At 41.8% G+C, this 13,800-nt stretch overlaps 1 protein-coding gene across 1 annotated transcript in view; it reads right to left on the minus strand.

Moving 5' to 3' along the window:
• cntnap5a (contactin associated protein family member 5a) overlaps positions 1-13,800 on the minus strand; it is a 70,252-nt gene that overhangs the window by 37,742 nt on the left and 18,710 nt on the right. The window contains exons 2-3 of the mRNA XM_031584517.1: positions 11,651-11,761; positions 9,508-9,701 (exon numbers count right to left, since the gene is read on the minus strand). Of these exons, the coding sequence (XP_031440377.1) occupies positions 9,508-9,701; positions 11,651-11,761 (305 nt within the window). The remainder of the gene's footprint in view (positions 1-9,507; positions 9,702-11,650; positions 11,762-13,800) is intronic.

Genomic DNA, 13,800 nt, shown 5'->3' on the forward strand with positions numbered 1-13,800 from the left:
GATATCTTTAACATATTCAATATCTTTAAATATACTTCTACCAAGTGGGTCAAATGGTATAGAATAGTTAAACATGGGAAACAAAAACAATATGAATTCTTAACAAGAGGTAAAATATGAAACTAGGAAAACATTTCAAAACCCTTGGACACTTCAATAATCAAGTGATGGCTCAAATATGGACATTTTCACACAAATATTGAAAAGCATTTGCACAAATGTAACCAAGGCTGATGACAACTGGAATTTCTTGTTTCCCTGACACCGCATCATTGTCTTAATGCAGACAACACATGAATGTGTTTTGAATGTGATTAAGAGGAGCATCTCTGTGCACTGAGACCATGTCCCTGCTGCTCACATGGGCCCTCCCAAAGCCTCCTCGTGGACCCATTTTTATTCCTCTTTTTCCGCCTCAATCGATAATAGCACTCGTCACATTGCATCATGTGAGAGCATCATCCTTCGTCAACAGGGTCTATTTTAAAGTCCTAGAGGAAACAACATCCTGTCCCACAATGACTTTATTTTTTTTTTCGTGGCGGAAAGGGGAGGGGGCAAAAATAATGGCAGCAGGGATCCATCCTCCCAATTACGTAGTTTGCTGCATAATAAAAGAAAGGCTGTGGGCCCTGAGGGGTCCGGAGACCTCCCGCTGCATCTGAGGTGCCCAGGTTAGACACTGTCCACATAAACATCTCCGCTACCCCTCTGTGACTTCATTATTTTTATTCCTGTATCGACTGATGAATGGCGGCAGTCGTGTTCATTAGGGCAGCCTCCCTCCTCCTCCTCCTCCCTCCTCCTCCCTCCTCCTCCTCTGCGCTCCCCTACCCCTCTCTTTGCTACGCGTTTCGCCTCGCTCCCCCGTGGGCTGTTTCATCAGCGTGAACGTATGCACGGCCCACCCCTGAGTGAGCTCACATGCATACCAAGCCCTACAGACTCTCTGCACAAGGACAAGGGGGAAAGGAGGATCCGACAGGGGTGAAAACGTCACAAAGGAACCCAATCGAAGCAAACAAACAATCCAGCATTCAGGGCACATTTCTATTCCTCAAGCACTCTCCTTACCTTTTAAAGTGAGAGTTCCTGTCTCAATGTTATGATATAAAATGTGGATGAGTTAATGATGATATTGTACTGTGGACATCTTTTACGCATGAATGAAATGTGTTAAATCAACACAGAATTTCTCTTTTAGTTTACTAAATGTATTTAGGCCCGTGTGTAAAACTGACAGCTGTTTTTCAATGAAATTGTTTTAATTGAGTTGAAAGAGGTGCTACATATTTGTTTATTACATCATGTAACTTTAACATTATGCATCTTGATAAGCAGGCACATGCTGAGCGCAGGGTTGCATAGAAAATAATGAAAAGTCCCTGAATAAGCCATGCCTGAGAAGCATATTCAGAGGCATTCATTACATTAGTAACGAAAGAAACCACTAAAATCTTGAGCTTTATCAATCTCTGACGTACTCATGGTGGGATTAAAGCATGGTACATTCCAAGGCAAAAACATAAGACACATCTTGTTTCTAACAACATCTAATATTAACAAATACATATGAATACTTTTAGAAACACTAATGGCAAAGCTTTATTATTTCAACCCTCTTGCAAATGCTTATGGTAATATATTTAACAAGGAAGTGGTGCCAGCCAGGTTCTCCAGAGACCCCATGTGATCATTTGCCCACCTGGTTGTGAACTTACTTTATTTCTTTTTTCTCATCTTACATGATTTAGTTGGATAACTTGAAAAGTGCTATCTGATTTGAAATTCTAAAAAAAATTGAAATCTAAAAAAAGAATTGAATTGTAGTGTGGTTTAGTAAATTAGACAATCCCTTTTCCCCCTACTTTTCAGTGTAGATATTGCCATACCCCTCCACAATAGGGCCAACACCTTTAACCATGATCTCTTGTCTGACATAATGGAAAGCAGTTAATATTACAGATGAGTTGTAGCTAAACCCGCCCTGTTTTAATTTGTTCCAGTGAGGATACTGAGTTTCCACTCTCCCCTAAAAGACGTGGATTGTGCTTATTCCCAGGGGCCTGCAAGACTTGAGTGAGTGTCAAAAATAGAGCGTACCTCGGTGCCACGGTGACCGAGTTCGCAGGGACACTTGGTGGGGGAGTTCTCCCGTGGGGCTTTGCTAACGTTCCGCCCCCCCCCCGCCCCCCCACCACCCTCCTACCTCCCTTGTGTCTCAGATGTGCCATGTTCTCGCACACTGGCAACCATCAGAGACTATGTATTATTTACCAATGTTCAATGAAGCAGAAAACAGGCGCGCACATCTGAAAGGGAACGGAGACGTGACAGGTGATGAGTTCATCACGGAACATTGTCGTTTTATTGTTGGAGGCTGGGGGTGTGCGGAGCAACAAAAGAGAGCCTGGAGCTTGCCCAACCTTATGTTCTCTTCTGCTTTTCAACACGAGCTTCAGCGAGCACACAAACAGAGTGCACTGCTACTGTCAAACACGCTGTGATGCTGTCATCAGCTTCTCTTGCCATTTCTTCCTGACAAATGTTGAAAGTGTGGCTTGAGGTGTTTTAACACAAACAAATGTTCTTATTGAGGCAGTGTCTGTGCTACATACACTCACCACGGCAAATTAGCACAGAGAGTTGAAGGAATCCTGCAGCATACTGAAGGCCTGAATGGAATATTCACATAAAGGCACTTACTTAAGTAAGTTCAAGGTTCTCCTTTAGTAAGATCCCAAATAATGAACTGTACACTGTGTTGAGGAACACAAAGATGAGACCTTCCAAAATAAGGATGTAATAACCTTGTCAGAGCCGTATCATGGCTGATGCCATATCTTGTCATTATTCAGCATGACGGTCAGAGCCATAATGCAGAAACCTATGTAAAAACGTCGTGACAATTACCAATAACTGTCAAATAACAGTTTTATATAACTGGATATGGACTGTCATGGCAACAAAATATGCCATCAGTTTATATCAGTCTTATGACAGAAGATTTCTAATAAAATGTTATCAGGGCAAATAGAAACAGGACTTAAGCAACCATACATGCATGTGGCAGGCTAATGGTATGGTAATGCACTAGTGGTTTTACACTATATATTGATGTATTGATTTTTTTGGTACATTCTGGACGGAAACACCAACACTGTATTTCTTTGATTCAGTTGAGTGGATGTGGTGAGGGAGCAGTCAAGAAACTCAATATGAAGCAGAGCGTTTTTTTTTCTTCCGAATGACAGCTTGGGCAAAGCATCAATATTCTGCTCAGCAGATGTTTCAGCAGCGTGATGATTCCAGGACACACAGCACTAACTAACAGAACAGTGTAACAAGCTATAGGGCTACAGAATAAACACACTTGATTGAAATAATGAAAAAAAAAAAAAAAAGTTTATCCATAGGTGTCCACCGACAGGGTCAGTTTAGGGGGCATACAAGGTGTGAACTAAAATAATTAGCTATATCTCTGGACCTTTTGGCAGGAGGAACCAACATGGCACCTGGCAGCACTTTAATTAATATTCAGAGGCTGCTGGCATCAGCACAATTAATGTAAATATGTACCTGTATGGGGGCAAAACAAATGTGGAAGCGCCTTAATTAATACACAGAGATTTCTGGTGCCAGAACACTTAATGTAAATGTCTTACTTTTGCGGGGGGGAAGGAGTGTGGACAATGGATATTTGATCTGTAAGTGGTTTTGTCACTAGACCGATTGGTAATTACTGCAACTATTGAGGTAATATATGAAAACCACCAATATTCTTCATTCTGCACACGCTTATAAGGTAGGTGAGGGAGCCATACATTTTTTTTCAAATAAACTATACGTATATATATATATATATATATATATATATATATACGTATAGTTTATTTGAAAAAAAAAATTATATATACGATACAGTATATATACACATACTATATATATATATATATATATATATATATATATTTATATATATCATTTTACAATTTGAAGTAGACAGACCAAACGGCACTCTTCAATAGCCATAAACAAAACCAGCTGATGAAATTTGAGGAAGGGAAAATAAGAGAAGATGAAGGAATCTCAGCCCTCTATCTAAATGCTCTGAAAGCGCATTGCTGAATAGGAGATCTGTTTTTGCCTTTGACATTTTAAAACATTCAGGCAAAAAGGAAAGACCTGTGAGCTACATGTTCGTTCACGATAGCCTAACTATATTGAAAGAGCCCAGAAGTACACTGAGTAATATGACTTAGATTAGTATCTCGCTATCCGTCTTATTTATTTACAAATTCAATCACCAATCCAAAATATTATAAGACTGTATGTCTGTATTTAATCTGCTATGATTTTGCATGGATGCGTAAAACAGACTGCAATGCCTTTTCATTTCAAGAAAACCCCCCCCAGAACAAACATGTTCTTTTGGGCCTTACAAGACTCAATCCTCAATGCACACGTCATATATCATTGCGTAATCCCTTCTTAAATATAAGCATAGGCACGTTTTGGGGCTTGTGTCAAGCACACGCAAACCTCTGTTAAATCTGGCACACATAAACCAAATGTCAAAACTCTCAGTACACATTCAGTGATTTAAAATAAACATTTAATCACTTCTATGTCAGAATAATAGAATTGGGTGTTAGAGAGCTAAAAAAAAAAAACAGCATTATCAGCTGCATTGATTGGCTGGAAGGGCCTGAGTGATATGAAGGCACGCTATCTGATGATTGAGGGGCCAAAGTGAAGCAGCTCAATCGCACCTAGATGGGCTGCTAAGGCTTGAGGGTAGAGCTCTATACTCGCAGTATCCCATGTGCAATCACATCAGTGATGAGGTATCTTTTGACAATCTGCTACAAAATTGCTCCCTAGAACTGGAGATATGGGGTCTCCTGCCAGTCTGTCAAAAAAGAAAAGAAAAAAAGAAAATGGAAGGCTGTGATTCCTCTATGTTCACGAGAAAATGCTTATGGTGAGCTTAACTGTTGAGAATAATAGTACCATGATCTTCGGTGACTTCCTTGAGGTCAGTCCGTGCAATCAGACTGCTGACTGCAGAGCTGATCTCAACATCTCTCTCACACACACACACACACACACACACACACACACACACACACACACACACACACACACACACACACACACACACACACACAGAGAGAGAGAGAGAGAGAGAGAGAGAGAGAGAGAGAGAGAGAGATGGCGGATGCTAGCTTTGGCCCTTAACTGAGCATTAGTGGTAAATTTCATTATCCACACAAATTTAGTACAACATAGACTGCCAGCCAATTCTCAAATAGCCACATCATTACACCAGTCAGAATCCCTCCAAGGCTTGCCACAACTGATGTAAAACAGAAATATGTGGATATGTGACACACTCTCACTCCATCTCCCTCTCTCCCTCTCCTCTTTTCTTCCTCAGTGGGACATTGGGAATACTTCTTCTTCACAATATTTCAAATTCCACCTGCACATTTAAAATAGCTGAACGGGCTAAAATGGTACTTTATGCCTGTGGGCCCACTCAATGAAATGTTAAATATCAAAGTATCGTTATAAAGCACAAGGCTCTAAAATGGTGATAATGTTCATATCTAACTCGTCTGCTAGGAGGTTATTTTACACAGGGTAATATTAGTATTTACTCTTAGGTTCCACAACACTAGCCTGCAAATCCCTTCCAGTATTCATACAGGATGATTTGTCATTCAATGAAATATGAACACTTTTGAGACCAAATTCCATCAGATTCCACAAGTCTTGTAGATCCTCCAAACACTCTGAGTTTTGACTTCAAATGGTTAAAATCTAGTGTTGCCATACTACACCACTAAACACCTGATCAATAGTCAGCAAACCCTACACCATTACACATATCCAAACTATTGGTTAGTCAACAAACTTGAAAAATGAATACCATTTATCATATGCTATAACAAACGCTCACATTAAGCTGCCCTCTTCTAATGTAGCAACACAGCATAAAAATCAACAAACTGATTTTTTTTTGTTCTATGTACATAGCTAAGATTAGTGTGATCTGAGCTATGGATATAAATTTAAATTAGGCCCAATTGTATAACCTCACCATTCCTTCAGTGACCCAACATGTAATGTCCTTTGACTAGGGTCAGTGCATGGAAATAGAAAAGAACAATTTATGAAGACTCCAACCTGACATACATGTGGGGTTTAACAAAGGGGATATTGATCTCACTATCACCATGCCATTACTTACAATATGCCAATATGTCAGGATGTCGTAAAAATGCTGCTTACACAGGACAGGCAGGTTGGCCATCCATGTAATATGTGTGCAGGTTATATTAGATGTATTGCAAAACACACCGCATGATATTTTCAAAGGTGGGTGCCTTTACATCGTAGTGAAAGAAAAGCAGAATTATTTTTGAATAGAATATAAAATCTGGGTGTTGTAAGATGAATTGAGAATGCATACATAACGTACAAAATATATATACACCTGTCATGGATATATTACACACATGATTTTTTAAATAGTGTGATAAACAAAAACATCAAACACCACACAGATTCTGGAAATGAAGTGGAGTGAAATCATCATTGCTTTACCAGAAGCTTCTCCAATGAAAACCACCCTCCCTCTCAAAAAACACCACGGACCCTTTGTTTCGTCTCCTTTCAACCACTTGAGAATCCACAGGGAACCTCACATCATCTCCACATCTCCAGTCCAAGCCCCCTCTCCTCCAATTGAGGCGCTACTTTCTGCTGCCAGAACGAAATGGATTGTGTCTGCTGTATAACCACGGCCAATTACAGTTCCTCGTGTTCCAGCTGTTATGGTCAAATGAGTCACATACTCAACATCAATTAGACAGGGGTGGGATCCAAATGGAGCAACAGACCATGCTTTAAGCCAACCCCATCTAACAAAGAGAATGGCCGTCTTATCGATTACCTGTGGGCTGCTCAAGCCTCCGTGTAATGGAAGACAGGCGAAATGAGGGAGCGCGCAAACTGATTTAGAGGCTCTGTGGTCAATCGGAAGATAATGAGAGCCAGAAGCACCACAAGGAGCCATAGATGGCCCGGGCGCAAAAGACAAAAGTGCTGTGAGGGCTTTAGACGCACTTCTCACTCGGAGTCCATTTTGTACTAATCGGTATTACCACAAAATGGTGGTCTACAAAGCACAACAACAAAATACACTTCATGAAGACAAACACATTATAACAAATCATCAGGACAAAATGGTGGTGCAGAAGACAAGAAGGCGCTAAGTAAGACATTAAGTGCTAGGGGATGGGGGTGTAAAGTCTTGCAAAGTTTCTGTTTTGAAAAAGTCTTTTTTTCCCTCAATTGTCATGCAACACTTCCCTTAAATAAACACATAGGCTTTCATGGTTGCCTGAGATCCAAACAATATCACTGTGAGCATTTCAATGAGCCAAGCTCTCACCCTCCAATTCTCCAACTCTTTCTCAGCTTTCCTAAACTCCTGCAGGGCTGTGGACTTTTCATTGAGCACAGAGAAAAGGGACAGTTCTACTGAAAATATGAAAATGGAGGTGCATTACAGTATAAAAACAACTCCTCTCGTGTATCAAAAATTCCTCGGTGCTGCACCAAGAGTGGTTCTGTCATTACGAGGTAAATGTCATCCTTTAATGAATAGAATAATCAAGCCATGGCACAAATTCATCTAATTGCAGAGTTAGTAGGGGACCTGTATCCTAGAAAGAACTGTCATTTCAACGGACCCAATTGTACGTTTTTGTTTTCTGAATGTTGATCTTCCTAAAATGGTAGATTTCTTAAAACAGTGTCTTATTCAGACAAGACTGTAAAGGAAATCATACATCAGCGTCTTACTTTCACCCTGTGTTTTCAGGTTTGGCAGTGACACAGCGTCTGCATGAGACATAGACACCGCATTCTCAATGACAACAGCGAATATAAAGACAGAAATTGCAGTTGAAAATCCTTGTATTTTGAGAGGGTAAGGGTAAGAGATGACTCTCAGTGGTTCTTGGATTGTCTGATCTCAGCAGTTTCCATGGGAGGGTGGTGGTATTTGTCCAAGTCTGTAATCTGAATGATTACAAGGTCAAACACAGTTGAAAGACAGTTTCTGTAACAGTCAGCCGAGGTATCCCACAAGCCCTGGCTGATGCCCATAATAATACTGAGGCTCAGAAAACCACTTTATCCCCCGATGTGTATTTGTATTTCCTGCCGTATGAGTCGGTTTAGGGGAAAAATGTGAATGGATATGAGTGTGGGCATGTCTGTCTGCAAATGCCAGTAAGAATGAACCCATCAGTATGAATATTTAAAGAGAGGTGGGAGAACAAGAAGAAGAAGAAGAAGAAGAAGAAGAAGAAGAAGAAGAAGAAGAAGAGGAAGAGGAAGTGGAAAAAGAAAAGAAAGAAGAGATAGATAGAAAAGAAAGAAAAAAGGCACTTTTAGTTCTCCAGTATCTGTGGTCCCTCATGGTTCGTGGCTCAGAAGAAGCATGAAAGTGGAGCTTAAAACCAACTCTTATCAAGCACCGGGGTGAGACGGAGCCCAGACACAGATGTGCTGGTCTGATGGAGGACTCAGATGTCTTGTTCAGACATGTCATTGTCTTCCCTTTGGAGCCCATGCTAGTGTAGTCGGCAGTGTGAGATTGTACTCCGAAACCTGCTCTCGGCAGCTATGGGCCAAACGGCCTTGGAAAGCGAATGCATTTCAACTCCAAATACTGTACATCTGCTGATGGGTGGTAATAGTATGTAAATCATATTATATGGCAGTCTGCTTGCGTGAACACCACACTCGTTAAAAATGACTGCAGTCATAATTATCACAACCTAAATAATTCAATGCATTCATTATTCCATAGATGACCTGGTTAATGATTTTGGCCATATTCAAGAAGGAGTTGTGCACATACTATGTTTAGGCCAAGGATGGCCTTGGGTGTGATCTTAAAATAACCTCTGATGTGAGTATCATGTGGGATTTCTTTGCCCCGGCGGGCACACTTCAAACTGCAAGGCTTATCACCACATTTACATCGAGGTAATAATACAACAACTGCCAACAGCAATATGAGGCAATGAGAGCCACGAGACAAACTCTCTTCGATCATAATCAGCAGGAGTCCTGCTACGCAGGCAGTGTAACCAGATGAAACGAACGTCGCTGCTCAAATAGGCCACGCTGTCACTGCTCATCGGAGAGGGACATGGTGAAGCAAACCTTGTTCAACCAGCAAGCACAGTACACCTTCCAGTACACCTGAATATTGCTTGAATATCATTATCAAGGATGACATTGGAATCAATCATGATATATGGTACAGTATTTGCTTTTTCGACTGATGTAAGTGTGCTGAAATGCATTATATTGTATACACAATACCAATATACAAAAAAGTGTATAGTGGGCAAACTCATACATAGTGCTGTGCAACAGCAAAATGTTTCTGGTAGACGGACTGTCCGCAGAGGAACTCACCCCTACATTGTCCTCCTGCCTGTACTGCTTCCAGACTCGGCCCGTGTCACTGAACAGGAGCATGTAGCCGCTGACCCAGTCGGCGCTGCCGTGTCGGCCCTGAGTGGCCACCGCCGTCACCTCCATCCTGTCCCGCAGGTCCACCTGCAGCCACGGGTACCTGTCAGTCAACTTAGGGCTCCACCCACCTCCTCCTGCAAGCACCGTTGAGAGAGCATTAGGAAGGACACTTAAGGGAATTCTCCAATGTGAGAGAGAAATGTGTTTGATGAGTGCATGCATTCACATCATAGTAACACAGTCTGAATGGCCAAAGGAGTACCAAAAAGACAAAAACACCCCATGTGGGTATGTGACATCCACCAGGGAATTTTCCGTTTTCATTGAGAAAAATGAGCCATTGTCAGCTAAAGCAATGTTATCAGGAGCACTATTGCAACCATGACGCACGGGAGGGATCTCAAACAGAGGACCATCAAATGCGCTGAATAAAGTAATAGTCTCTCCATGACAACAACAATCCTGTTTCATCTCCAAGAGCAAATTTGGCTGCATAGAAGAACATTTCTCTGCAAAGTGTGTTATTTGATGAAATTATGTTATGGGACCGTGATAATAAAAATCCTATCTCATACTAGGTCCATTCCTTACACGTACATCTGTATTTACATATAAACACTTTAAAGGTGCATCATTGCCGAGAAACACCCATGTATCACACCACGTTGAGAAACACTGCTGTGTGTATATAGCTGTGGCGTGGCGAGCACTGCAATCGAGTCGCCTTGGCCACACTTAACATGTCGGCCATTCCTTTTGAATGGGGGGTGGGGGGGTTATAGACAGCAGCAGGAGACTGTGGGGGAGCGCCAACGTGCACTCCATGAAGATGTGTTTTTTACAGCCCCCATGGTTTACGCGCACACTGAGCTGAGGGAAACAGATCGGCTCTGGCAGAAGGGTTCATTACTTAACCACTGTGGGCTGGGACACAGCGCCGTGGGAGGCGACGATGGCGGAATATCAATGCGGGCAAGCCACGGCCAGGGGAGGAAGTGCCGTTTATGGAGCCGCGTCCTCTGGGAACAGGATTGTTCCGTTCATTACCGCCCGGCGCAGCAGAGGCTGGTCGTGGCTGGAAATCACACCAGGATGGCGTGAACATTTAAGCTGTGGAGGTCATAATGGAGACAGGCGCCCCTCAGTCAGGGGAGTTTTCCCATCGTGTCCTGTTGATCGCCTCGTTCCTTGACTAGAGTTAATGCACACGGGTTGTAATTTCCAATATGTGACCATGGAGCTGTGTGCAATCCTGAGTGATTACCAGTTGAATAACAACCCATTCAAATAGAGACATATGTGTCCGTGACATGATTTAGGTTGCTTCCGTAGGCTTACACATTCCAGCTAATACATATACATGTATGTAAATAGATGCAGTATGGATGGGTATTTTTGGTACGGTAGAACATTGTTTATACCACATAAATCCATCCAGTGCCATGACTGCTCATGTATGGTTTCAGAAGCTAACATCCTATCTGCTTTCATCCTTTATGCTTTAATTATGGGATACATAATGTATATCTGTGTATCCGCATAGAATGGGCAGATTTATTCCCTTAGGTATTTCATTTCTAATGTATACCGTAGCCTGTTTAAAGAAGTACAGCCTATAGACTATGTGCACTTTGAGCATATTGGGAGATATTGAATACAGTCCTACTGCATGTGGTTTCTATGCATTCTAAATCAAGAAACCAATAAAGATAGGCCAATAACACCACTTTAACTTAAAGCCCAGGCACTGGCTTTTAAATCCCATTACACCAACCAGACAGTAACCTTAACTACAATCCTAAACTACAAATTGAATGAAGGACATTTTTTATTGCAAAATGATTTGCAGTGTCATATACTTTGAATGTTATGGTAAAGTAATATCCGAGAGACCCATGAATGGGGAACATGTCGTCAGGATCTATGTACCTCGGAGAGCTATTGTGCTGCAAATGATCCATGTTCTCTGGTTACAGTCTCAAATTAGGGACGTAAGATGCTGAGCCTTATTACGAACCATTACTGACAAAAATGTCAGTAGGCACCATCGATCCTAAAAGCATGGGTGCAGAATCATACTCACCATCTCTTCTAGTGAGTTTGGCAAAGTGTGGAGCTTGACTGTCAAATGCATGCGATGAGCTCTCGAAAGAGGCCAGAGGCAGCGCGGACAACAATGGGCCGTCACAACTGTCTAGAGAAGGAGAAAAACACACTGCGTTAGAAAGCAGAAGCACCGAGAGAAAATGACTCCAGGAGAAAATGATCTGAACAGTAATAGACATCCAATGCTAATATAGATTTGCATGACAAGTTTCATGAATTTCATCCGGCTAGTCCGTGAATAGACTTGCCCGGGTTATGAAACATATGGTATGGTTTCCATACATACAGTTAATTATGGCCAAACACCATGTCACACACGTCATACAAAATAGTCGCACGCAATAGCACTTTCAGACTAATGACTGAACTGCTTTTAATGGAGCTTGGCAGCTGCTTTAATAAATGATCATGATGAGATCAGGTGATTACACATAAGGACAAGCTCTAAAACAGAGCACTGACGTGATACTACTTGGTGACAGAATTGAAAGCATGTAAAAAGCATGCAGAGTTGTTTTGAAGCACCTGCTGTAACATCTTGAGTTTTATAGTTTCCCATAAACCATTTCCCATTTCCCATAAACCACTGCTATGCAAATCACAATTACAGAAAAAAAAGTGGGTACAAATACAATATCAATACCAATATTCAACACTACTCAGGGGTCGGCTGTAGACAAGATAGGGACAAGATAGGGAGTGAAGTTAATACACACAAGCACATAGTTTGGGGGTTGATAAAGCAATGGCAAAGCCTCCAGGTGACCGATAACAAACGCTGTTGCCTTTTAAGGGATCCATGCTGGTCCGAGGGGAATAAAACATTCACTTTAATCTCTCTTTGTTGGGACTAAGTCATCTTAAGTTCAGGCAAAAATAACATAAGAACATTAAAGCTTTCATGTTTAAATCAAGGACCAGAAATGGTTGCTAGCCTCTGTAAACCTCTCTACTATCCTTAGTTGCCATTTCAATTGTTTGTTCTTTTAATAGGGTAATTACAGATTGATATTCTCTCCTTTTATCATGGGTAACAAAGACAACAGAAGAACAACAAGACAACAAAGGCGAGGACAAAAGGGAATGTTGCTTAAAACTTAAGAAATTGTCTCTGTGACACTGCTTGTCAATAGAATATTGTTCAGTTGAAAGTTCATGCGTACGCCATTGCCTCATCTGCTTTTTTCCTTATTTGCAATTTTACCCCCCGAGAGCTCCACATTCTTTTATAATGTTATGCATACATTTATTCATCTCTTTGAATCTTGACGTTTCAGCTAACTTGCCCCTTCTCTCTCGGTCTCTCTCTCTCTTATGCACGCATGCGCACACACAACCACACACACACACACACACTCTTTCTCTCTCAACCATCCGTGTCTGCTTATTAAATCATACCCTCCCCTTTTCATCTCTCTCTCTCTCTCTCTCTGGAGACGTCCAGATCTCACTACTCCATTGCAGACACTCTCCCCTCCCCCCTGCTGGGGAGTCCCTGACCTGCTAGTGAACTCTCACCTGCAAGCCCATCCCACTACTCTCTCTTAGGGCCAGACAGGGATCCACAGGGATCCCCTCAGGTGAGCACCTGAGTATCAAACAACCTACTCCTACCCTGACCCTAACACTGGATGTTATCACTCATTCTTCTGAAGTGCAAACCACAGCTGACGGTGAATATTTGCACTATACGTTATGTGTGTATATGTTGAGTTATTGATTCATTGTAAATTCAGGACAGGCTAGGACACGACTGTGGGAGAAAGGTGAACTCAAAAACATAGACAGCTGCAGTTCAGTCCTTCTGCAGCTCGGTTGCTTTATAATGCTAACATTAAGCTGATTGGGCAGGCAATTATCCTTTTTTAACAACAGCTTACTCTGAACACATCTTGTGTCAAAACCATCAGCATAATGGTCTTATTAAACAATCCACAGCCTGTGTCTCGGTGCGCGGATGAGTGGGAGTGAGTCAAGGACAAAAGACAGTATGGAAGAAAAACTAGCAACTGCCTCGCTCCGTGTGAGAGCAAAGCCATTACGCCGACGATGAAGCTGGTAGTTTTCACTTTCTGCCACTGACAACATGGAAATGAAGGCGCAGAAGGAGATAATCTACATGCTAAT

The sequence above is a fragment of the Clupea harengus genome, chromosome 2, assembly GCF_900700415.2.
Source record: "Clupea harengus chromosome 2, Ch_v2.0.2, whole genome shotgun sequence".
In the NCBI taxonomy this organism is placed as follows: domain Eukaryota; kingdom Metazoa; phylum Chordata; class Actinopteri; order Clupeiformes; family Clupeidae; genus Clupea; species Clupea harengus.